At 49.1% G+C, this 25232-nt stretch overlaps 5 protein-coding genes and 1 long non-coding RNA gene across 6 annotated transcripts; 4 read left to right on the top strand and 2 right to left on the bottom strand.

Moving 5' to 3' along the window:
* Positions 1-3171: 3171 nt before the first annotated feature.
* On the top strand, positions 3172-3854 carry LOC120706133 (Bowman-Birk type wound-induced proteinase inhibitor WIP1-like). Its single transcript, XM_039990705.1, has 2 exons — positions 3172-3392; positions 3496-3854. Exons 1-2 carry the CDS (start codon positions 3311-3313, stop codon positions 3690-3692), a joined length of 279 nt encoding a protein of 92 aa, XP_039846639.1. The 5' UTR covers positions 3172-3310; the 3' UTR covers positions 3693-3854.
* A 1689-nt stretch (positions 3855-5543) lies between these two features.
* LOC120709647 (translation initiation factor IF-2-like) lies at positions 5544-5951 on the bottom strand. The gene has a single exon (XM_039995321.1). The coding sequence runs from the start codon at positions 5949-5951 to the stop codon at positions 5544-5546; it is 408 nt and encodes a 135-aa protein (XP_039851255.1).
* A 6657-nt stretch (positions 5952-12608) lies between these two features.
* On the top strand, positions 12609-13341 carry LOC120706132 (Bowman-Birk type wound-induced proteinase inhibitor WIP1-like). The gene is made up of 2 exons (XM_039990704.1): positions 12609-12811; positions 12951-13341. The coding sequence occupies exons 1-2, from the start codon at positions 12730-12732 to the stop codon at positions 13142-13144; spliced, it is 276 nt and encodes a 91-aa protein (XP_039846638.1). The 5' UTR covers positions 12609-12729; the 3' UTR covers positions 13145-13341.
* A 1875-nt stretch (positions 13342-15216) lies between these two features.
* Positions 15217-16862, bottom strand: LOC120706131. Its single transcript, XR_005688205.1, has 4 exons — positions 16710-16862; positions 16522-16580; positions 16090-16213; positions 15217-15539 (listed from the first exon to the last, which is right to left on the bottom strand). It is a non-coding gene; the product is annotated as an uncharacterized LOC120706131 (long non-coding RNA).
* Positions 16863-16873: 11 nt separating this feature from the next.
* LOC120706130 (tetraketide alpha-pyrone reductase 2) lies at positions 16874-19218 on the top strand. Its single transcript, XM_039990703.1, has 4 exons — positions 16874-17921; positions 18009-18385; positions 18484-18646; positions 18753-19218. Exons 1-4 carry the CDS (start codon positions 17816-17818, stop codon positions 19085-19087), a joined length of 981 nt encoding a protein of 326 aa, XP_039846637.1. The 5' UTR covers positions 16874-17815; the 3' UTR covers positions 19088-19218.
* Positions 19219-20497: 1279 nt separating this feature from the next.
* Positions 20498-24175, top strand: LOC120706129 (putative receptor-like protein kinase At4g00960). The gene is made up of 5 exons (XM_039990702.1): positions 20498-20976; positions 21163-21373; positions 22823-23060; positions 23148-23298; positions 23412-24175. The coding sequence occupies exons 1-5, from the start codon at positions 20737-20739 to the stop codon at positions 23823-23825; spliced, it is 1254 nt and encodes a 417-aa protein (XP_039846636.1). The 5' UTR covers positions 20498-20736; the 3' UTR covers positions 23826-24175.
* The last annotated feature ends 1057 nt before the right edge of the window (positions 24176-25232 follow it).

Raw genomic sequence — 25232 nt, 5'->3', positions numbered from 1 at the left:
CAAAATTGACTTTGAAAAGGCCTACGACAAAGTTAAATGGTCATTCCTTCAACAAACACTAAGAATGAAAGAGTTCTCACCCAAATGGTGTAGGTGGATTGAATGAATGATTAAGAGGGGTAGTGTTGGGATCAAGATCAATGGTGACGTTGGCCATTACTTCCAAACTAAGAGAGGTCTTAGACAAGGCGACCCTATGTCACCCGTTCTGTTCAATATAGTTGCAGATATGTTAGCAATTTTGATTAAAAGAGCTAAGGATGATGGACAAATCAGGGGTGTTATACCACACCTAGTGGATGATGGCTTGTCGATTTTGCAATATGCAGACGATACCATCCTTTTTCTAGACCATGACATCGAATAAGCAAAAAATATGAAGCTTTTGCTATGTGTCTTCGAACAGATGTCTGGGCTTAAGATAAACTTTCACAAAAGTGAAATCTTTTGCTATGGAAAAGCGAACGAGTTTGAAGATGAATATATTGAACTCTTTGGATGCAATGCTGGTCAGTATCCCTTTAGATATTTGGGGATCCTAATGCATCATCGACAGCTCCTTAATAATGATTGGAGGAAAGTTGAAGAACGTTTCGAAAAGAAGCTAATATGTTGGAAAGCTAAGCATTTGTCTTACGGAGGCAGATTAGTTCTCCTAAACTCAGTTCTTAGTAGCCTACCTATGTTTATGATGTCCTTTTTTGAGATACTAAAAGGGGTTCTTAAGAAACTTAATCACTACATATCGCGTTTCTTCTGGCAAGGTGGTTCAGATAAGAAAACATACCACTTAGCTAAATGGGACATCCTCTGCCATCCAAAAGATCAAGGGGCCTTGGAATCATTGACCTCGAGGTTCAGAATAAGTGCATTTTAAGCAAATGGATAATAAATTTGCTAAACAGCGAAGGCACATGGCAGTCTTTACTCAGAAATAAATATTTGAGCTCAAAATCTCTACCACAAGTCCAAGCTAAACCGAACGACTCTCATTTTTGGAGAGGGTTAATGAAGATTAAAGAAGAAGTCTTGGCATGTGGATCCTTTCAGATTAAAGATGGGAAACAAACGAGATTTTGGGAAGACACTTGGGTGGGCCAAAGGCCATTCAAAGAACAGTATCCATCAATTTACAACATTGCTCGCCAACCTCATGCATAAGTAGCGAGTGTGTTAAGTTCAGAACCCCTAAACATTTCGTTTAGAAGGGCATTGGTGGATGAAAAACTCCAAGAATGACTTGATCTGGTAGCTAAGATAACCAATATCAATTTAGTTGAAGGGAGTGATCACTTTAGATGGAATTTACATAAATACAGGGTCTTTACTGTTAGATCTATGTACCTCCACAAAATAAACCAACATGCTCCCTTTCGCCACAAATTGATTTGAAAACTAAAAATTCCTCTCAAGATAAAGATCTTCTTTTGGTTTCTCCAAAGAGGAGTTATCCTAACAAAAGAAAAATCTAGCGAGGAAGAATTGGAAGGGGAGTTTGAAGTGTTGCTTATGTAATTGTAATGAATCAATTACACGTCTCCTCTTTGATTGTCACCATGCAAAGGAGATTTGGAAGATAGTCTATTTAGCTATAGGGTTAACCCCACCAAAATCTATTTCTCATATGTTAGGAAATTGGCTCTCAAATTTTGATAACAACGAGAGGCGTGTCATTTTGGTGGGGGCAGCTGCATTGTGTTGGGCTATTTGGAGATGCCGTAATGATATTATTTTTAACAAAATCAAGTATTCATCATTTATGCAGGCTGTTTTCAAAGGGATCTACTGGTTGTGTTTATGGGTGCAACTGCAGCGTAAAAATATGATAAAGGTGCTGTTCCGAGAGGCGAGTCTTGCATTGGAGGCCGTCGCCTTGGAGATTCTGGAAACATAACCTTAGGATTGGTTTAGATCATTTTTACTTTGTTCATTCCCCCGGTTAGCCCATAGACGGCTATGTTTTGTAATAATTATTGGGCTATCTACACTTTGTAGAGGCCAAAACTCGTTTCCATTATCTAAAAAATGAGAAAGTGATGGCCAAAGTATATGAATGTCTGTAAAGACTTCCTCAATCCTAATCAGTCTACTGGTGGAGACGAAACAGAGGTGGCAGCATTTTGACTACACGTGTACACACCATTTCATGTTGGCATAAAAACTAGATAACCCATGCGTGCATGTATGGACAAGATAAGACCAAGCTTATTAGTGGAATTAAACCTAACAACAAAAACTTCGAGACTAGGTGGCGGCTCTCAAGCCTTCAACAGACTAATCAGAGCATCAACGAACTCCGTACCCATCGATACAACATTTTGAGTCAGCAATATAGGCGTGCCAACTTATTATCTCGAAAACGCCGCATGCTCACACTACGAATGACTTGGTAGTGCAAGCTTGATTGGTTTGCTAGCCAAATTTTGGCGTGCCAGAGTTTTTGCATGCAAAAATATAGGTGAAAAATTTGCTACCATTTCAGTAAGTTAAACGTGAGATATTGGCAACTTTTGATAGCAAACTAAGTGTTGTTAAAAAAAATGACAACTTTAGTCTAGCCAAAACGTTGGGGCAGGCCAAAAAATTGGCAGCCAACCAATCAAGCTCTGCATTACAGCTGCGCGACTACAGGATCATTCATAATAACGAAAAGGTCGCCGCATAATGAAACTGTACTGTTCTGAGACAAGATTACTGGCCGATGAGAGCCATGTACAGATAGGAGTAGGGCGACAGCGCCGAGCCGCCCTCCAGCCAGACTCGCCTGCGCAGACGCTGTTTGGCAGTGGTGGATTGCTGGCCTCTCCGGTCACGAGGAGCTAAGCAGCTGCAGCGCGCCGGGGCAGCGGGAAGGACTACGCTCCGGAGGAAAAACACGTCGCACTACGGGCGATGGCGACGGCGGCCGGGCAGATCCATCGTCCCGGCCGGGACGACCGCACTACATTTTGGACCAGCGTGCTGGATTGCCGACAGGCTAGGACGATCGATCGTACAGGACGTGGTAGTACAGATTGGACAGGATATGGATGCCACTTCCGCATCCGGTCAAACACGCGTGTCTCTTTGCAAAAAAGAAAAAGAAACGGAAATTGTCCGGTCTGGTGTGGGTTCTCTGTTCTCATGGCAATCATGTGCGTATAGTACGCCATGTTCCGAGATCGATCTGGACGCCCCCCCGGCCTATATAAACAGAGCTGCTCTGGTGATGAGCCTCATCGGCAGCGAAGAGCCTAGCTACTAGCTTCTTACTCCAAGCCAAGCAAGCTTCAGTGTCTGCAGCAAGCAGGAAGCAGCAGCGGAAGACAAGATGAAGAGCAGCACGCGCGCTCTGCTCGCGGTCCTGGTCCTCCTGGCCGTCCTGGTCTCTGCTGCCGTGGCGGAATCCAACGGTATGTAGGAGCTCTCTTACAGGTCGTTGCAAGTTTGCTCGAACGAACCAACTAGGTAGAGTGACCTGACGAATGCAAACACGAATACGCATGTGCTGTGCAGGCGTGGGCACGAGCGCTGCGAAGAAGAAGGCGTGCTGCTCCACCTGCACCAGCTGGTCGGGCGTCTACACCTGCGACGACCTGCTGACCAAGTGCGCCGCCACCTGCAAGAACTGCGCCGCCGTGCCAACGGACAAGGGAACCCGCTACAGGTGCCGCGACTTCCTCCCCGAAGGCTGCCCCTGCAAGGCCAACTGATCAGATGGATCGACGCATGCTCCGTCCAAGTTGCAAGACATCAATAATCCGTTGCTGTTTGCGCCATGTTTATGCATGTATCTCGTCCCAGTCGAGATGGAGAATAAAATTAAGCCAGGCGGATGACTAGCATGTTAATCAGTATACTGTTCATTCTCGGTCCTTGTGTACATGCCTTGACGAACAATAGAGAGTGACCTGTGACGACTACGAATGCAATGAGTCAATGACTGGCTATTGCTGGGCCACGGCAGCATGCTGGACCAAGGTATACTAATCACACGCTCAAGAAATCTATCTATTATATTAACGAGAGAGTTTTAAATGAATAATAAATAGCTAATTTCATAATAAAATTAGGTTTCCATGTCAAATACGATAAGTAAATAGCTAAATTCAAAATTATAGAAATAAGGAATAATAGTTGATCAAAATGCCCATATCGAATGTAACTAATAAATAAATAAATTTAAGAACTAAAAATAAAAAAAAAATATTGTTGATTTGTATAGCAACCAATAAGAAAAATAGTAAGGAAACTAGCCAAATAAATATTATAGGTCAAATACAATAAATATATAACCAAATTTGATTTAAAAATTACAAGTTGACAAACATTTCATGTCAAATATGACTAATAAATAACTTAAACTAAAATTAAAATTAATAATATTAATATTTAATCAATAATTAATAATCTATCTATCTTTTATATTAATAAAAGAGTATTATAACAAGCCACCACATTCGCTGAGAGGGGCTAGAAATTCTCACATTAATCTAAAAATGGGAAGAATTTACACCGTTGCATTTTAGGAAGATCTAACGGTCTATATGATTAATAAATAGCTAAAAATTGGGTTCGTATCCTATTTGGTAGGGGAAGAAGTGTAAATCTAATCTAAACTTTCAATTAAAGGGGACATAATTATTAATTGATCGAGATTATAAACATATGTACATGCACAAAAACCAAATGTTCTTGGACAACAGACATAATTTATTAGCTTCAAGAATTGTTTGAGCCTCTCCACGCGTGCTCATCGATAATGTCGTCGATGATACTGATGCACGAAGTGGAGTAACTCACGTACGACAACTGACATCCACACATGATCATATTAGCAGTGGGAATTGAACGGGAAAAAAGCTACATCAAACGATGATACATGTTGGTGATATCGTTGCTTGTGGTGGAGCTGACAGACAATAAGGAAACAAAAAATCCTTCTCTCCTCTCCTTGGTAGTTGTAGTTCCGACAAATACGCTCTCACTATACTTTGATTAATGTGCCAACAGCTAGCGTAGTCAAATTTAAGTATTCTCTCTCCGCCACTTCATCAAAGGCCGGCGATATCGCCTCCCTTTGGAGGAGGCCTTACAACGAAACACTCGCGTGGGGCCAATCAGCGGCGATGGGCTCAATGTCCCGGATGATTTATGTTTTGAAACTCTCTAGGTTTGCGTGAGCCCATAGTCGAGAGGCCAAACCATTGTTAGCCAAGTTGAATCTGAGCACGACAGTGAGCTCTTGTAGGAACATGTCATCAGCCATCACACATCCCACCATGACGTGTGTCCACTAGCTATGCCCACCGGCCGTGACGTGTGTCCACTAGCTATGTGAATCTACCACTTTACTCAGAATCTACAGGTCGGGTATCAGATACACTCCTATCATCTTGGCGCTGTTATAGGTTTACAAGATTGAATTTATTAGGGAACAAAAAAAAGCCCCTCCCTGTCGCTCTCGCTGGCGACCCGGTGGCTGCTGCCGCCGCGTCCGGGCGGCGGCGGCGGCCCGTGGCCATGCCGAAGTCGGTGCCGGCTCGCTCGCCCTCTCCCCTCTCTCACCTCCTTCCTCTTCCCGCCCTTGGGACCTCGTCGTTTCTTCGCCGCCGGCAGCCGCCGGGGCCGGTCCCGGCCTGCTCCTCGCCGAATCCGGGGCCCCCATGGCCGGATCCACCGCGGGGCTTGGGTTTGGGCGCGGAATCCGCTGCCCGCGGTTGGATCGCGCAGGGGGCGTACCGCGCCGCCGCCGCCTCGGTGGTCGGGGGGCGTTCTGTGGCCGCGCCGCCGCAGCCGGGGGTCCGTGACGCGCCGCTGTCAGCAGTCTGTGGCCGCGCCACCGCAGTTGGCGGTCCATGCCATGCTGCCGCCGGGGGCCCTTGGGGCCCGTGGCCGTGCCCCTGCTCGCCCTGAGGCTCGGGACTGCGCCCCGCCACCGCCTTGGGGTGGCCCCGTGGCCGCGCCACCATCACCGTCTCACCATGGCCGTGGGCTCCTGGGTGGCTGTCGCCCTCATGGGTGGCCGCCCTGCTTGTGGTGCCGTTGTTCCCAGCGCGATGGCGTCTGTTGTCATCGGCTGTGGGTTGGGATTGGGGTGAAGGCGAAAGCCGTGGTCCGTTTGCGGGCCGGTGACGGCGACGCTCGATGGCGTCGCTTACCTTGTTGAAGGCGTCACTCTTCCCCATGCCCTCCTCTTCGGTGAGCTCTCCAGGTGAAAACCTAGACCATTTTGGTTAGACGACGACGGCGCCTTTCGCGTCGCTCCCTCCCTGGAGGCGTTGTCTTAGAAGCTCTTGCTGGTGGTGGTCGTATTCTCTTCTCGAAGAGGATCCACTTCTGCACCTGTCTTCGCTTAGTTTTCTCTACATCGTCCAAGTTGCGTTGGTCATCAGTTGGCGGATGCTTTGCCGCCCCTCTCTTCGTTGGCGGATATTTTGCCATTGCTGGCGGATGCTTTGCCGCCATCGTTGCTGGTTGGAGTTCTCTTCGTACAGATGCTTCGCCATCGTTGTTGGTTGGTTGGGCTTCGAACGGATGCTTTGCCGTCGTTGTTGGTTGGTCGGGTGGATACTTTGCCACTTGTCTGTGTTGCAGATCTTCATACCTTTGGTGGTGTATCTCTTTTTGCAAGTTCAGTTGTGTAGTTTCGGCTAGGTTCGTGGGTTCGGGTGTTGCTTCCTGCTGTTTTGTGTTGTCGTTGTGTTTTTCTCGCTTGTGTGTACGTTTCTTTAGTGTTTTTCTATTTTTAGTCATTTTTGCTCTTGTGTCGGTCATGCTCTGTTTGGCCACATCAAGATTGTGTTTGTAATTGATTTTTTAATAAAAAAACATGCTCAGGCACGATCACGAAAAAAGGGAAAAAAAATTGATGAGACAATGGCAGCATGGGCATCGCAGTGCAATAAACACCACCAAAATATTGGTATAGAAAAACTATATCTGCCTATGCTATTAGCGCGAGTCACCTTGCTAGTTATCATGATTAGAGGGGGGAGCTCGATTCTCTATAACACGAAAGCGCGTCCGCGCACGGGCGATTCCCTGGCACCACCAGAACGTGCCACGTCACCCGAAAAAAAGACGTCCGTCGGATCGGGCCATTGAACGACCACCATGCGCCGCCTGGCCGCCACGCCTCCCGCCGGCTACCATGCGCCGCCTGACCGCCATGCCTCCCGCCTGCCACCATGCGCCGGCCGCCGCCGCACGCCCCGCGAGCGGGCCTCCGCCGCCAGCGTTCCGCAAGACCCCGCCCGCTGCCGGTCCGAGCTCCAACTCGCTGGCACCGGATCCACTGCGGCACCGCAGAGAGAGAGAGAGCGCAAGGACCGAGGGAGGGGAGGGGCGCAAGGCAGCCGAGGCCAGCCCCCGCCGGCTCCTCGCCGCCGCTAGACGGCGCCACAGCTCTCTGCGCCCGCGCCGCGCTCCGCCGCCGCCCGAGCCGCAACGCCAAAGCTCCGACTGCAGGGGAAAAAGGGAGGGAAATAGGGGAAGGCCTGCCGCGCCGCGTGCAGAAGGGCGGAGGTCGACGCCGCCCGTGCTCAGCGGAGAGCCAATGGAGCTGCAGCTCGCCGCCGCGCCCGTGCAACGGCCGCGCAGCGCAGCCTACGCCGCGGAGGGAGGCCGCCAAGCTCGGAGTCCGTTCATCACCGTTCTCGAGCAGGCGGCGCTCGCGGCCGCATCCCCTCCTGGGGAGCTCCTGCGCACGGTTGTCGGCGCGTGACTGCCGACGCGAGCTCCGGCGAGCTCCTGTGCTCGGCCGCCGGCGCGAGGTCCGGCAAGCTCCGTCGCGCGGCCGTCGGCGCGAGCTCCGGCGAGCTCCTACGCACTCGGCCCCACCGTAGCAGCCACCGGCGCTAGCCCCGTGCGCGGCGCCAACACGGAGGCCACCGGCCACCGGCGTCACTGCGCCTAGGCATTTGGCCGCCTCACGGCCCCTCCATGAATATCTAGCTGCTCAACTTGCTGTGGAGGGGAGGAGGAAGACGAAGACAACATAAAGCAAAGAAAATAAGAGACCATGACACGGAGAAACAAATCGACGATGCATCATCTATTGGTCCTACCTTGGATCACAAGCAAATTGAATCATCCCATCCTTTTGCAACACAACCAAGGCCCCGTTCACTTCCCAAAAAGTTTGAAAAAATAACTAATTACACAGTCTAACTGATTAGCAAGAGATGAATCTTTTAAGCCTAATTAGTTCATGATTGGATATTATTTGTCAAGTAATAACGAACTGTGCTACAATAACTTTTCATCCCAAAATCGCGAACTGAACGGGCCCCAAGAAGGGGATGAAATGAGAGAGAGAAGCGGCGTCAGAAGCTATGAGAGTCTACTTGGATCGTATGTGCTCTAGATCTTTCGGAAGCAGAGGTGGCAATGCCTACTTAGTTATACAAAAAATTACTAACATTCGTGTCTCCGACTTGATATAATATATAAATATATTACATGGTTAATCTTAAGATAATTATATTGTAATATATATATTAGTACTATTTTATATAAATTCGATCAAAGTTGAAATTATTTGACTTCTCGAAAAATGAGATTTACATTTTTTTGGGACGGAGAGAGTACTAATTTGATATGATAAATTGAATGTCCTTTCCCGAATCTTGAAACCAACGCTCCCGATTGTATACCCGGCGCACCCGTATCCGGAGGCTAATTTGATTTTCCGGTGCTTTGATGCACATTTTGTGAAACAGTACTTTCAAAGTACAACTCCTGAATTCACTGAATTCATTGTGATCAACATGAAGCAGCAAGTCCTTCGCAAAAAAAATAAATAAATGAGGCAGCACGCTTTGACCAGCTAACTTGCACAAAACGTGCATTAGTTAAAGTATCTTACAGCTAGTTCAAAGAGCTACAAAGGCTGATGTGCAAATCTGAAATCAATTGACGATGCAAGCAAAAGTTATTAAGAACATTTAAGCATGCATCATTAATACAAATGTTACTGTTTATAGATGATTAGGTCCCAATCCACAAAATTAACACCAGAGATATTACCGCAAGCAAGCCATTGCAGGTCCCGACCAGGGTTCTTCCAAATTTTATGTATCCGCAAGATTAAATTTTGGTTTCCATATGCAGAAGCAAACCATTTTCATTGGAAATAATTCTATAATGAGTTCCGTTCGAACCTTCATAATAAATGGAATATACCTAATTGTCTCACATACGTCGGACTTAAAAAAATAAAAAATATAACAACCTAAGTACGTTTTCCTTCCATGTATCACATAAAGGGGGTGTTTAATTGGTGAAAAAGTTTGGATTTGGATACTGTAGCACGTTTCATTGTTATTTGACAATTAATATTCAATCATAGATTAATTAACATCATTAGATTCATTTCGTAGGAATCAGTTAGACTGTTTAATTAGTTATTTTTTCCAACTATATTTAATACTCCATACATGTGTTCGAAAATTTGATGTGACGGGTACTGTAGAGAAAAAATTAGAAACTAAACACACCCAAACTTTCATATAAGACAATTAAAAGGTAAAAATCAGGTCTCGCGCAGCAAGGCTGCGCGGCCTTTCTAGTCATCATCGTTAGTGGACCAAACAGTTGAGATAAAAACTAAGGAAAAATTATTGTTATGGGGGCTATAGTACCATTCTTAAGCACATACCGCACGTCCTTAACACGTGTCCTTCTCAACTCAACTGACATCTTTGACCGGATGCCCGGGTGGCCAAGACCTTATGAGTCAACTGAAATTTTTTTCTAGGCAGATCTCTTTTTTTTATCGGACCGAAAATTGAAATTTGATATATTTCAAATTAGAAATTAGAATTCAGCCAGCCTTGATTTTCTAGAACATTTCTTTTCTTTTCTCTTTACATAGAACATTTTATTTCCCTACTTGGAATTTTATTTTCTTTGTAGAATTAAAAATCTGACAAATTCCTGCCAACAGATATATATTAACAGATAAATAGCGTATTTCTTTAGTATCTCGAGTTTGAATAAACTCTTCCCCGTGCATGTCATGACATTGATTTTATAGTGTATAAATAATGTTACACGGCATTGATTCTGTAGCAATTGGCGACATGTTATAAGAGAAAGTGATGGTCAAAGTATATATGTGTCTCCAAAGACGTTCTCCGATGCATGCATGGACAAGCTCAGCTGAGTCCCCCCCCCCCCCCCCCCCCCCCCCCCCCCTTTGCGGGGATGACCAAGCTCCTCACTTCATCAGTGGAGTTAAACCTAAAAACAAAAACTTCGAGACTAGGTGGCGGCTTCGACATCAACGAACACCCATCGATACAACAACATTTTTCAGTCAGCAATGTAGGCGTACCAACTACCACCTTATCTCGAGAACGCTGCATATGTATGATGCTGCGACTGACTTGCTACTGCATTACAGCTGCGCCGACTACATGAATAATAAAGGGTAAAGTCCGTTTTTGATCTGAACTAGCATGATCGCCCGATTTTGGACTCTGAACTACGAAACCGGACATCTCATACCTTTGAACTAACCAAACCGTGCAAAATACCCCCTTAAGCTCAATCCAGTCCGGTTTTGGACCACGTCACCATCCGAGCCGAAGCCGCTCGGCCCAGCTGCTGCCTCCTCGCCGCCGGGTTTGTGCGGATCTCGGCGGAGCTCGACTGGCCTCGAGCTCGCCGGCCTCGAGGGCGCTTGGAGCTCCAGCTCCCCACCTCAGGCTGGCCCGCGCGCCGGCGCCCGCCCCTACCCCCTGTGGCCATGGCGGCGCAGCACTGTGGCCATGGCGGCGCGGCGGCGGAGCCTTGCGTGGCCATGGCGGCGCGCCGGATTGGAGCTTGTCCCCATCTTCCTCCCTTCCTCCCTAGCCAGCCCCTCTACCTCTCCTCGCTACTCGCCGCCCTCGCCCTCCTCCCGCCTCGCTCGGCCCTCCTCGCTCCTTCTTCCTCCCTCATGGCTGCGGCGCTCCTCCTCGCGGCGCATCCACGCCGGCGCCCCCGCCTCCCACGCCAGCGCGGGGCCATGGCGTGCGAGTGGAGCTGCGGCGGAGGGTCCCTGCGCGGTGGCGCCTTGATTCGGGGCGGCGGCGGGCCTCGGCACGCGGCACGGGCGCGAGGGGAGAGGTAGGCGATGAGTGTGAGGAGGGCGAGCGGGAGCGCAGGGGAGGACGCGGCGGCAGCAAGCCGGCGGGCAGACGCAGGCGGCGGCAGGCGGCGGCGAGACAGAGCAAGCGACGACAGCGAGAAGAGAGAGGAGAGGTGGTGGCCCACCTGTCTGTGAGAGTAAGAGAGAGGAGAGGGTAGCTGACGTGGCCACTGGCGCCACGTGGACGGGTGACGTGGCTGAAAACCAGTCTGGTTTCGGCTCAGGGGGGTATTTTGCACGGTTTGGTTAGTTCAAGGGTGTGGGATGTCCGGTTTCGTAGTCCAGGGTCCAAAATCGGACGATCGTGATAGTTCAGGTCCAAAAACGGACTTTACCCAATAATAAAGGATCATAGAGAAAAAGTCGCCTCTGTCGTTTGTTATTTCTTATTTGGAGCAGCACGTGCGCATACTGAAATTGTACTATTCCGAAACAAGAGATACGAGCCATGTACAGATAGGAGTAGAGGACGACGACGCCGAGCCTCCAGCCAGACTCGCCTGCGCCGACGCCGTTGTCGGTGGTGGTGGTGGATTGCTGCTGGCCTCGCTCTCCGGTCACGAGGAGCTAAGCAACTTCAGCGCGAGGGGCAGGACGGAGGAGCGACACGTCGTGCCACGGCGATGGCGACCGCCGGGCAGACGCAGATCTGATCCACCGTCCCGGCCGGGGCCGGCTGCGATCCAACGCGGCACCTTAACACTAGCTGCATGCCAGCTGCCTTACTCGAGCAGCCGAGCTGCTTCGTTTTTTTTTAAAAAAAAAAGAATCTCGCTGTTTGCTAGCCAGGCCAATAACTACTCCTACTAGGCTGCTACATCTACGACGGCGACGGTGTCACCGTCACCTGCTCACCGACACCGCACTCCATTTTGGACCAGCGTGCTGAATACAGGCCCTGTTGATCTTTACATGTAAATGCAAAAAAACCGTAAACGCAATAAAGTGAAACGGAATCTTGGTAATTTGAAGTACTAAATGAAATCTATTTACAAAACTTTTTGCATGGTTGGGCTGTAAATCGCGAGACGAATCTAATGAGCCTAATTAATCCATGATTTGCAACAGTGATGCTACAGTAACCATCCGCTAATTATTGATTAAACATGGATTAATTAGCATAATTAGATTCGTCTCGCGATTTACAACCCATCTATGCAAAAAGTTTTACAAATAGACTTCATTTAGTACTTCAAATGTCCTTTTTACATCTTTACACAATTTTGCAAAATGAAAAACACCCCCACAATTGGAAAGGCATGGATGGCAGTTCCACAACCGTACCAAAGCTTTGCCGCCGCGCCGCATCCACTCAAACACGCGTACCACGTGTCCTTGCAAAAAGAAAAGAAAGGGAAAATTGTCCGGCCAGGGACGGGCTTCATGGCAACTGCGTACGCCATGTTCCGAGATCTGCTCCTGTCTGGTTCGTTTCATGTAAAAAAATGTCCCGAGATCTGGACGCCCGGCCGGGGCCGGCCTATATAAACAGAGCTGCTGTGGTGGTGAGCCTCATCGACCGGCAGCGACGACGCACAAGAGCCTAGCTAGCTTCTTACTCCAAGCTAAGCGAGCTTCAGTGTCGGCAGCAAGCAGCTAGCGGAAGAGAGAAGATGAAGAGCAGCACGCGCGCTCTGCTGGCGCTCCTGGTCCTCCAGACCGTCCTGATCTCTGCCACCGTGGCGAAATCCAACGGTATGTAGGCGCTCTCTAGCTAGCTACCTCGATGCTCCTGTAAATTTCGATCAACTAGCTAGGTCAGTGCAAGTTTGCTCGAACCAACTGGACTGACCTGATGATGAACGCGAACACGAATGTGTGTTGCTACGTGCAGGCGTGGGCACAAGCGCTGCGAAGAAGGCGTGCTGCTCCACCTGCACCAGCTGGTCGGGCGTCTACACCTGCGACGACCTGCTGACCAAGTGCGCCGCCACATGCAAGAACTGCGCCGCCGTGCCCACAGACAAGGGCACCCGCTACAGGTGCCGCGACTTCCTCCCCGAGGGCTGCCCCTGCAAGGCCAACTGATCATCAGATAGACCGACGCATGCTCCGTCCACGTTGCAAGACATCAATAATCCGTTGATGTTTGCCATTTCTTTTTTTTTGAAATAAACTGTTTGCCATTTCTACGCATGTATCTCGTCCCAGTCGAGATGGAGAATAAAAATTAAGCCAGGTGGACTAGCCTGTTAATCAGTATATATACCTGTTCGTTCTCGGTCCTTCTTGTTTTTTTTTAGCAGTTCATTCATTCTTGTTCTTGTGTGCATGCCTTGAGACGAACTAGTGAGGGACCTGTGACGACTAGGAATGCAGATTTTAACGGCCCAACCCAATGAGTCAATGACTGACTATTGCTGGGCCACGGCCCACGGCAGCATGCTGGACCAAGGCGGAGTAGTAGTCAGGATGACAGCGAGCGGTGCGGCTGGTTCCTTGTGGTGCTCTCACCATACTGATCGGCACACTCAGGCCCTTAGATCTTTACGTAAACCCAGTAAACGCAAAAAAAAAATGTCCCATCAAATGTTTTGATACATGTATAGAATACTAAATGAAGTATATTTACAAAACTTTTTGCATGGATGGGCTGTAAATCGCGACAAGAATCTAATGAGCCTACTTAATCCATGATTTGCAACAGTGATGCTACAGTAACCATCCACTAATTATGGATTAATCGTGGATTAATTAGCATCATTAGATTCGTCTTGTGATTTACAACCCATCTGTGCAAAAAGTTTTGTAAATAAACTTCATTTAGTACTTCAAATTAGTAAGATTCCATCGCAAAAAAAATTTGCGTTGGAACAACACGGCCTCAAGATTAATCATCATTTTTTTGGTGGATCTGGACCAAACGGTTGAGATAAAAGACTAAGGAAAAAATTCTTGTTACTCCAAGGATACATTCTAAATCAGACCCTCCAAATAGGTTGTCTCTGTTGTTTACGGACTTCCAAATTGACTTCAACTCCAATAATAATTCTCAATATAATAGATGGCTCTCTACAGACCCTCTAAGAATAGAGGATAGATGACGGGATTCGAAGCCCAATGTTGGTTTTACTGTCACCCGCTCGGGAGCCATCTCACGGTCAATTCTGGTGCACGGAGTGATTCATGTGGTGGTCCCCACCTCCGGCTGCATGCCCAATCCTTTTCCTGATTCCTTTGGTCCTCTCTCTCCTCTCTTCGTCTTCCTCTATCGTCTCTTTCTGTTGCTGCATTAAATGCCCCCTAATGCCTCGGCGGAGCGGCAGCGGCGAGGCGGCGTGGCTGGGCGAGGGCCGCGCGGCGGGATGGAGGCAGCGCGGCCAGGCCGGTGGGCTTCCTGGGGATGCAAGTGCACTCCCCGGCTCCGGCGGCGGCAACGACGAGCTACCTTGGGCGCTCGTCCCCAGACGACGGCGAGCTCCCCCCCCCCGCCCTGGTGGCGGCGCGCTCCCCTAGGCGCTCGCCCGCGGCGATGGCGGCGAGCTCCACCGCCCCGTGGCGGCGAGCTCCCACGGGCACTAGGTACGAATGTTTTTTTTTCTTTTTTCTTTTCTTTTTGATTTTTAGATGCAAAAGTTTTTTAAAATTTTTTCCTCAAACTTTTTTTAAATTTTTGATGGAACAGTTTTTCATAAAAAATTTTCACTTGAATTTTTTATTTTGAATGCAAAAGTTTTTCCTTTAATTTTTTTGTCAATTTTTTCTCTTTTAAATTTTTCTTACCAAACTTTTTGCACTCTCTCCAAATTTTTTCCTTAAAAAAATTTATATCAAAAACGACAAAAAATTACTACAAAAGGGGAAAAAAACAAAACGGTCGACGTTGCCGGTGGCCAAGCTTTGGGGATACCTGCAATATTTTCTACCCATACCCATAAGTTAATTATCTAATTATTATTCTACCTGTAAACTGCCCAATTCAATTTGTCCATACCCATTGGGTAACGGGGAATATAGGATGGATATGGGCAACCCGCTCGTCGGACGATAAGCTCATTGGTGCAAGCTGCAGCCTCGCTCTATGGGTACATAAATACACAGGATATTGATAAATAATATGAGACTGGTCGGCTGCTGCATGCAGCAGTGAACTCGGTTGCTTGATTCTTATAATATAATAATATATTTAAATGAGAATCCTACCGACATGCATCTCCATGGGGAGCAATAACCATAGACTCAATCTCTATCTTACAATGAGAATATTATAGAAGTGCAAAATAGTAAGCCTTTACATCATCCATCATCTCTTGCGGCCACACTATAGGTTGGACATTCTCGCTATCAGAAACTTGCAAAAAAAAAATTCCTCTCCATACAGAAACTAACTCCTAGCAAGATTCATGTCCGAGCCACTTGACATAGAGCATGCCACTTGCAATGTCCACAAACATTGTACCAGATCCTTCTTCTTCCTTGATTGCTGAAAAGTTATAATATTGTCAGCTTAGACAAGGGTAAGGCACGTTTCAAACAAGGCATATGAAACCACAACACTACAAAATGCAGAATTTCAAATCGACAAGGACACAAATGTCTGATTCTATACGTTGGCAGCTAGACTGCTATGCTGAAATATGTGAGACTCACTTTTTTCTTAAGTCAAATTTGATTTTGTGTTAAAAGAGTATAAATGTCAATAGCTCAGTGTATAATATCGAATAAAGCAAATCTAGGGCCATCAGAGTAGGGTGAAATATGAAAGCAAAACTATACGGGACTCATAAGCCAACATATTCAGAGATTAATAGCAGCTTTCAGAATAAACTATATTGGACCTATATTATCCAAATTTCAAGATTGATAGCATCTGGTGCAACACATGGCTCATAAGTAGATGTATATTGGACCTATATTGTAGACAATGTGTATTTTCCTATTCTGTGCATTCAGGACGCAGTATGTTCTGCCTAACTGCGTTGACTCAGAATCACATCAATGCACTATCAGGATCAGTAAGGTTCTGCGAGTACCTTAGTACTTTGAGTTTCTTCAATCTTTTTCCCTTTCCTGATAAATGGTTATAACTGAAGGGCAAATATATAGAAGGCCAGTGGCCAGATTCCAGATAATTGGATCCACAATATTCAGTCACACCTGAAAATGGTCTCTTTTCATATTACATTTAGAACCTTCAAGTCTGTAATGCCCTGTTAGTTTATCACCCAGCGCCCAACTGAACGATTCATAGCTCACATAAGAGTATCTGAGATTAAAATTGTGCTAGCTAAGCTCCCTTCATAGGTATGCACCCTACACCGTTCGATGTGTGTTCACAGCAGAGTTGCATCACTGAATAATATTCCTAGTGTGAACTAATCTGCGCACTAAAACAGCACCTAGCCGAGATCCCAATGAGCCGCACATTAGCAGATTTCAGCGCAGACGAGCACTGAGGCACGCACCTTGATCCCGGAGCTCCGACGCCGCGATCCGAGCCGAAGACCGGCGCCGAGACAGCCACCTGCAGGCCAACAAGAGAAAGAAAGACCAAATCAGCACGACGCCAAGCAGGGGCGACGGGATGGGAATTGGATGGGGAAAGAAGGTGGAAACAAACAAAAACACGAGGAAGAAGATGAGCAGTATGTACCGGTGGCAGCGGACGACAGCGGCGGCCCGCAGCCGGGTTCAAGTCTCCTCAGTAACGGCCGCCCGAAGAAGCCTCGCGAGGTTGCCCGCGGCGGCGGCGGCGGCCGGGATCCCTCTCGCGAGTTTGGGTAACGGGGAAGAATGGATAACTACAGTAATATCCACTCCATACCCTCCTCACATACAGGTATATCCATCCCCTACCCATTTAACATGGGTATATCCATAGTTCCATACCCTACCCGTTTGTCATGGATGTGGGTTTGGGTAACGGGTTTAGATATCGTGAGTCGCCCGTAAATTAGCGGGCCCCGATTTGAAGGTCTCTCCAAAATAGAAGGGCTAGTAGAAGATCTGCTAGAGTGCATTTTTTTATATAATCCTCTAAATTTGAGATAGAAGACTGTTTAAAGAATTTGCTGAAGTTGCTCACATGCCATGCACCATCGACACTTGTCCTTCTCAAGTCAGCTGACATCTTTGACATGTACGTGTCAAGCATTGGGCCCATGCAGACCAGATGTCCGGGTGACAAGACCTTATGAGTCAACTGAATTTTTTTTCTAGACAGATCTCTTTTTTATCGGACCAAAAGTTACAAATTTGATATATTTGAAATAAGAAACTAGAATCCAGCCAGCCTTGATTTTCTAAAACTTTTCATTGATTTACATAGAACATTTTATTTCTCTCTAGAGCATATATAACATTACAAATCTGACAAATTCCAGCCAACAGATAAATAGCGTTCCTCTTTAGTATCTTGGGCTGAATAAACTCTTCCCCCGTGCATGTCATGACACATGTCCACCCTTCTGCACTTGGAGCAACAGGAGTCTTCTTCCCATGACCAACCTAATCCAACCCAAACTTGTAAAACCATTTTTCACCCAGCCGGCCAACGGTTCGTCTTTGAACTCCAAGAGGGGAAAGTAAGACGTACAGTCGCGTAGGTGACGGAATGTAACCGATTCAGATTCAGATTCAGGAAAGGATATATATACACCATGTTCTTCTAGCTCACTACCGTCAATGCAACGAACAGAAACAGTACTTGGAGCTAGAACGAGACTGACTGCCTAGCAAGCAACGAGTGGAGCGAGAGAGATGCCAGAGTACTGCGTGACCGGGGGGGCGGGTTTCATCGCGTCGCACCTCATCCGGGCGCTGCTCGCCGCCGGCCACACGGTTCGCGCCACGGTCAGAGATCCAGGTACGGTTCTGCTCCAGGTAGCTACTAGCTAGAGTGCTTAATTTCCATCAGTTCTTGGGTTAGTTTATTTGACGCGTGCTTATGCAGAGGATGAAGGGAAGGTCGGGTTCCTGTGGCAGCTGGAGGGCGCCGCGGAGCGGCTGACGCTGCTGCGCGCCGACCTGCTGGTGGAGGGGAGCTTCGACGCGGCCGTGAGCGGCGTGGACGGCGTGTTCCACACGGCCTCCCCCGTGGTGGTGGTCTCCGGCGGCGGTGGCGGCAAGGACGACGACGTCGTCCAGCGGGAGCTGGTGGACCCGATCGTGAAGGGCGCGGCGAACGTGCTGCGGTCGTGCGCCCGGGCGCCCGGCCGCGCGCGCCGCCGCGTCGTGCTCACCTCCTCCTGCTCCTGCGTCCGCTACTGCCACGCCGCCACGCTCAACGAGTCGCACTGGTCCGACGCCGACTACTGCAAGTCCTACAACGTACGCCCGTGTCCGCGTGCTGATGGTTTATTTTGGCCGCTCGATCTGGCTCGACCTGACGACATGTGGGATTGCACTGGATGATGTGCCGGCCACAGCTGTGGTACGCGTACGCCAAGACGGTGGCGGAGAAGGAGGCGTGGCGGCTGGCCAAGGAGCACGGCATCGACCTGGTGGTGGTGAACCCGTCGTTCGTGATCGGCCCGGCGCTGGGGCCGAGGCCCACCAGCACCATCCTCATCGTCCTCGCCCTGCTCAAAGGTCTCACTGATGATCTGCATGCACAAGGACACTGACTCCATCGATGATCGCGAACGATTACTGACGAAGTACGTACGTTGACTGACGGCCGCATCAAAAAATGCAGGGGAGCTGGGCAAGTACCCGAACACGACGATCGGGTTCGTGCACGTGGACGACGTGGTGCTGTGCCACGTCCTGGCCATGGAGGACGCCAGGGCGTCCGGGCGGCTCATCTGCTCCTGCGACGTGGCGCACTGGTCGGAGATCCTGGGCTCGCTCCGGGAGCGGTACCCGCAGTACCCCATCCCCACCGAGTGCAGCGCCCGCAAGGGGGACGACCGGCCGCACAGGATGGACACCGGCAAGGTCCGCGCGCTGGGCTTCCCGCCCTTCCTGTCCCTGCAGCAGATGTTCGACGACTGCATCAAGAGCTTCCAGGACAAGGGCCTGCTCCCATAGTCGGATACTACTACTACAGTCCAAGCTGCAATCAAAATCATCCCTCGACTAATTGCATCAGAACAAAGAATCTATAACTGCATGCAGTGCAGCCTCATGAAATTAATTATATTGATGGCTGCCAACCTCTATCAAAATGTCTAATTAAGCATCTCGAATTTTGCCCCAAGTTAAAAAAAAATCTAGAAAAGTCAAGCAGCGTCGACAGGTACTAGCAGTGGAGAGTGGGCTGTCATAGCAGACCGGGCTTAAAGTACTGGTCAGCAGCCCAACAACAACGGATGAGAGCCCAGAGCAATAAAAACAGGCCCATAACTTCCGTAAACAAAACACCTTTGCGGCCCAACAGAAACGGTACGCCGTAGTGCCCCCTTCTTGACACTTGACACTTGACAGGAAGCTTCCTCCCGCTCGCCTTCGCCTGCTCTGTTCTGCTCCCTGCTAACAGCCTGAGTGTGACCAGAGCAGACCCGCCGCCCAAGAGGCTTGTCGAAACTCGAAACGAACGGTCCCGCCGCCGGCACGGTCAGGTCGCGTCAACTCTGAAGAAAAAAGGTGGCTGCGGACACCGGCCGCGCCAGATTTTCCGTCGCCGAACGAGGCGAGACGAGTGGAACCGGAACCACGAGCTAAGCTGCAACGTGCAAGCCAAGCCAAGCGCAAACCACGACCCGGCTCTGCTCTACTCTGCGATCCGGCTGGAAACCCAACACGGGTTGCGCCGCGAGCCGTGACATGGTGGTACGCAGATGATGAGCTGCACGACGACGCCTCGGTCTTGAAGGTCCTTTTCCTGTACAGAACACAGGGCACGGAACGCCGGAACGGGTCCTCTCCTCCTCCATTTGCAGTGCAGCAACCTCCCGCTGCGGGCAGAGCAGGCGCGGCGGGTGCAAGCTACTAGTCAGCGACGACCCGACGACCTAGGCCGTGTTTAGTTCCCGTGAGATTAAACGCAAAAAATTTTGCGACGTAATCTTACTAATTTGAAGTACTAAATGAAGTTTATTTACAAAATTTTTTGCACAGATTGTTGTAAATCGCGAGACGAATCTAATGATGCTAATTAATCTATGATTAATAAATAATTAGTGGATTGTTACTATAGTATCACTGTTACAAATTATGGATTAAGTAGGCTCATTAGATTCGTCTCGCGATTTACAGCCCATCTATGCAAAAAGTTTTATAAATAGACTTCATTTAGTACTTTAAATTAGTAAAATTGCTTCGCAAAATTTTGTGTTTTTGTATTTACGGGTGAGAACTGCAGGTCCCTACTACGACGCCCACGCGCACGGCCACCACCCATCGCGATCGCCGCTGGACACGGGCGTGGAATTCCAGCCCCGCCCCGCCCCGCCCCGGACTCACCATTCCACCACGTACACACAAACCAGTAGCACCGGGAACTAGCGGCGCCAAGTGCGCGGCGCCGTCGGTCTCGGCACCCAGCCGCCACCACATCAGGCCGCCGCTCCAGCTCCGCTGACCCGCCCGCCCCTGCGCGCGTGTCGCGGCGCGGCCCGGCGGCCGGGCTTTATTTGTTCGTTCGTTTGCCGTGTCTGCCGCGGAGCGTGGCTGAGGTTGATCGCTCGGCTAGGCTAGTAGAGCACTAGAGCTGTCTGCTGCGGGGCCGGTAGGAGGTCATGGCGGCCACGCCGCGGTCGTGGACGTGGGCGTGCGAGTGCTGCGTGGGGAGGAGGAGGAGGAAGGGCGGCGCGGGCGCGGGCGCGGGCGAGACGGGCGGCGGCGCGGGCGCGTCGGGGCGGGCGGAGGAGGGCGACGAGTGGAGCCTCTTCATGGACCTGCCCGTGCTCGAGGCCGCCACCGACGGCTTCTCCGACGGCAACCTCCTCGGCCGCGGCGGGTTCGGCCCCGTCTACAAGGCAATCAATCCTCCTCGCTTTAATTTTCTCTCTGCCCATGCGCTTCAGTATTCAGTTATCACAGGATTCAGCACTGGCTTATAGTAGTATTCAGTTCAGTTCAGTTATTAATGGCCGGTGATTGCTGCAGTAAGAAATTACTAGCACCTCCAGTGGTCTGAATCTGCGTCTCGGGTCTCTCTGCAGGGGGTTCTTCAGGACGGCCAGCAGATCGCCGTGAAGAAGCTGTCGCTGGGGTCACGGCAGGGCGTGCGCGAGTTCCTGAACGAGGTGCGGCTCCTGCTCAAGGTGCAGCACCGGAACCTGGTGTCCCTGCTTGGCTGCTGCGCTTCCTCCGGTCAGAAGATGCTCGTCTACCCCTACTTTCCCAATGGAAGCCTCGACCATATTCTCTTCAGTAAGGAAAAAAAACTCATCTGCATTTTGTCATGTATTGCTTCCTCAAAATTCGCCGCCATCATGGTAAACTGCTGTTGCCAAAAATATCTTTTTCCGGTATTATATGCACATCATCTTACTATTACTAATTGGAAGCTCCTTTTAAAGCCTCCAGGTGAAGCCACCTAGAATCCTAGGTGGACAGTCTAAAAAAATAGAGAAATTCTACAAATTCTCACAAAAATAAGAAACATCCGGCTATCAATTTAGCAACTCTAATCATAATAGCCATTGGATCTGTTATTTTTTTCATAAATTACTCACCTTTGCCATTATGAAAATAGACTAAAGTAACCCCCTAAACATGTATCTAAATTATCCACCTCTGTCATTATAAAAAATAATCTAAAGTAACCCCCTAATCTTCATGTAAATTAACTACTTATACCATTATAAAATAATGTCAAATAGCCCCTTAAATTTTTATACATATTATCCAATGATAACATAATAAAAAGACATATCAAACACATATGGATGTGTGATGCAAAGTAAGAAAAAATGTTAGTAACTAAACCTATCATATTTATTACAATTACATAATGATAAATATGTATCTGTACAGTACTAGATTATAATTTTTAATTGATTAAAAAGAGCATGAGATAGATAATTATTAGATATTTCTAATTAATCCGTACGGAAGCACGGGTTGATAAACTAGTAGTTACTAGTTAGAGTACATCTGCGGATTGCAACATGTATTGGACTGGTTCAATCAGGTATTTTTTATTGTTCAGAAGAGTTCCGGACAACAGAACTATGCAAGATAACTAGTGTTGCCAATAGAGGTGCAGGAATGCCTTTGAATCGCTCTGCTCTATTCTGCAGGTAGCTGAGACGTCGAGTGTGTCATGTCAACGTAATACATAACAAATGGTATTCATCCCAGCATCTAATTGACATCATAGCATCGAATCTGTGACTGTAATAAAAAGTCATTCAGGTGATGTCAAGTCTGTTTCCAAGTACTAGTGCACCCTTGACCTCAACTGGGTCAAAAAGTACTTGCTTGATTTCTTAATCGACAAGGCTAAACATATCACATCAGATCGGTTACGAGTTATGACAGACGTGGTCCCTGCATTGACGCTTTCTTCAAAGAAGATTTCTTGTCCTCAGAAAGTACTGTGTGAACACAGAATATGAGTTTTCTGAACACAAACAAAACAGAGAAGTGGAAATCTTTTGTTCAGCTAAGACATACATCAATCTTTAGGATAGAAACATCAGGAAAACACAGTGAAAATCTGTAATCAATTGCAAACACAGTTGGAGTTGTTTGAAGTATTCGGCTTGGGCATAACCGACTGCATGCATTATACATAGTAGTGTACAAATTTGATAGTAAGATACAGGAGGAGAGTTCTTTTGTCTAACACGCACTCTGTTCCTTGGATACTTTCAGACAGGGAGAAGAGTGTGCAGCTCGATTGGCCAAGGCGATACCAGATAATCATTGGGTTAGCAAGAGGCCTCCTCTACCTTCACGAGGAGTCCCCGTTGAAGATCATCCACAGAGACATCAAGGCGAGCAACGTGCTCCTGGACAACCAGCTGAACCCGAAGATTTCAGATTTCGGCATGGCGAGGCTCTTCCTGGAGGACGCGACGCACGTCAACACATTCAAAATCTCTGGCACATAGTGAGCTCACACCGTTCTGTTTTCCGCAGTCTCGTTTCCGTTCACAGCCCATGCTTCGGCGCAAATACCGAGTGTGACGGATCGCAGTGGTTACATGGCTCCAGAGTACGCGATGAACGGCTACTTGTCCACCAAGACTGACGTCTTCAGCTTCGGGATCCTGGTGCTGGAGATTGTGAGCGGACGGAAGAACATCGTCCGGCATGCGGACGACGAGAAGATCGACCTCTTGAACTACGTAGGTGCTCGGATCATCTCGTCAAAAAAGAGGCATCCCTGCATAATGACCTGCTGTGTAGTAAAAATTGACAGGAAATCTGGTGTGCTGAATCTTCTGAAACTTTTGTTCAGACATGGAAGCTGTTCGAAGAAGGACGGTCCCTGGAGATCGTGGACCCGTCTCTGTCGGAGCCCGACACCGAGCAGACGCTGCAGTGCATCCAGCTCGGGCTGCTGTGCTGCCAGGCCGTGGTGTCGGACCGGCCGGACATGCACAGCGTGCACCTCATCCTGTCGAGCGACTCGTTCACGCTGCCCAAGCCGGGGAAGCCAGCGATCCACGGCAGGACCGGGCGGTGGATGACGACGACGGCTTCGGGATCGGCGTCAGCGTCGGCGTTGTCGGCCACCGGTGGCTCCAGCACCAACACCGCCACCACGTTCGGCACCGACACGAACACGACGAGGGCCTCTGCGCTGGCCAATATCGCTGAGGACGAGTCCAGGAACTCCATTTCCATATCCTTCACCACGGAAGGCCGGTAAAAACGATGAGAGGACGAGCGGCGGGATTACTATGGTGGGATGTGAAGAATAGTAGTAGTTTTGTGAGGGAGTGGCTTGATTGGTAGCTAGGTTGATTTGTACAATTCGATTCATATTCAGAGAATGGTCATTAGGCTTTTTTTTTCTTTTGAGGGGAGAATGGTCATTAGCTGCTTTACCAGTTGAGAAATTTTACGGTGCTTGGAGATTTTATGAGCCGTTGAGGGGTCCAGATCCAATGGTTAAAAAATGGAAGGAACTAGTTACGAAAAACTAAATGTGTGGACCAGGAACTATTATTTTGTGGGCCATGAACCACTTATGGAAATGATGCTAAGGGTATTTTAGCACTTTTCATATCTTTTCAATCATTAAACAATGTAAATCGCTTTGGAGAATAAAAAGTGATAGATTGTGCCGATGTCGCCGCCGGTCAGGCCCTGCTGCCGCATGTCCCTGGTCCGAGGACTTCGGGCGGCATGGTCGGAGCAGGCCGGCCAAGCGGTGTAGCGCTGCGTCATCTTCATCGTTGCCGCCGACACATGTCCCTTGATCCGGGGGATGGTGGCACAGCATGAGCGGGACGCGGGGGCGGCTAAGCAGCACAGTGCCGATATCTAGGAGCGAGGATGGCCCGGAGGCACGGCGTTGGCATCAAGGAGACGGGATGGCCTGGAGGCGCGGCTACGGGTGGGACGGCTGTTCGGCGTCGGCATGGCGTGCAGCCAGCGGACGGGCTATGATGTTGGCATGGCGTGCAGTCGGCGGATGGGCTATGGCGTCGGCGTGGAGTGCAGCCTCTTGGAGGTCCGTCGGGTGTTCCTCGACGTGTCCATCATGGTGGAGACGAGGGGGAGAAGCTTGACAACATGAAGAGCCACATCGCCAATGCCTGCTACTGCATTCAGGGCGGCAACAAGGAGCTGGGCAAGGCTAGGGTGTACTAGTCGAGCGGTCGCAAGTGGTTCTACATCGGCATCGTGCCCATCAACACGAGCTTGAGGATCTTGAGTGAATTGTAATATGGAACAACATCGGGGTTGTGAATTGTGATGACAAAGGGTTCAAATTCGATTCGTTAGGCGGGTTTGAATGATCTCGACACTCTGATTGTGTCTCTGTTGTTTGATTTCGCACCCTAAATTTTAAAGTAACATCACTGCGGGTTGTTTGGTTGAGGGAGGGCCGCGCGCTGCTCGCCGCCGCTGCCGGGGAAAGGCCGTGCACTGGGCGCCGCCGCCTGGGAAGAGCTGCGCGTAGCAGCGCAGGTGGCGGCCGGGGGAACGGCTGCGTGCAGACTACCAACGTCGGGGAAGGGCTGCACGCAGGCCGCCGCGGCTGCAGAAGGCCCGAGCGCAGGCTGGTGGCCACCGCTGGTCAAGAGAAGAACGAGATGTATTCGTGTGC

The sequence above is a fragment of the Panicum virgatum genome, chromosome 5K, assembly GCF_016808335.1.
Source record: "Panicum virgatum strain AP13 chromosome 5K, P.virgatum_v5, whole genome shotgun sequence".
NCBI classification, from domain to species: Eukaryota; Viridiplantae; Streptophyta; class Magnoliopsida; order Poales; family Poaceae; genus Panicum; species Panicum virgatum.
The sequence above is the reverse complement of the archived record's forward strand: the minus strand, read 5'-3'. Positions and strand labels throughout refer to the sequence as shown.

Coding starts and splice junctions, on each gene's coding strand:
- LOC120706133 (XM_039990705.1), top strand. CDS start 3,311: ATGAAGAGCAGCACGCGCGCTCTGCTCGCGGTCCTGGTCCTCCTGGCC. Junction 3,393..3,495: donor TGCCGTGGCGGAATCCAACG/GTATGTAGGAGC, acceptor TGTGCTGTGCAG/GCGTGGGCACGAGCGCTGCG.
- LOC120709647 (XM_039995321.1), bottom strand. CDS start 5,951: ATGGTGGCGCGGCCACGGGGCCACCCCAAGGCGGTGGCGGGGCGCAGT.
- LOC120706132 (XM_039990704.1), top strand. CDS start 12,730: ATGAAGAGCAGCACGCGCGCTCTGCTGGCGCTCCTGGTCCTCCAGACC. Junction 12,812..12,950: donor CACCGTGGCGAAATCCAACG/GTATGTAGGCGC, acceptor TGCTACGTGCAG/GCGTGGGCACAAGCGCTGCG.
- LOC120706130 (XM_039990703.1), top strand. CDS start 17,816: ATGCCAGAGTACTGCGTGACCGGGGGGGCGGGTTTCATCGCGTCGCAC. Junction 17,922..18,008: donor CGCCACGGTCAGAGATCCAG/GTACGGTTCTGC, acceptor GTGCTTATGCAG/AGGATGAAGGGAAGGTCGGG. Junction 18,386..18,483: donor ACTACTGCAAGTCCTACAAC/GTACGCCCGTGT, acceptor TGCCGGCCACAG/CTGTGGTACGCGTACGCCAA.
- LOC120706129 (XM_039990702.1), top strand. CDS start 20,737: ATGGCGGCCACGCCGCGGTCGTGGACGTGGGCGTGCGAGTGCTGCGTG. Junction 21,374..22,822: donor CCTCGACCATATTCTCTTCA/GTAAGGAAAAAA, acceptor GGATACTTTCAG/ACAGGGAGAAGAGTGTGCAG. Junction 23,061..23,147: donor TTCAAAATCTCTGGCACATA/GTGAGCTCACAC, acceptor GACGGATCGCAG/TGGTTACATGGCTCCAGAGT.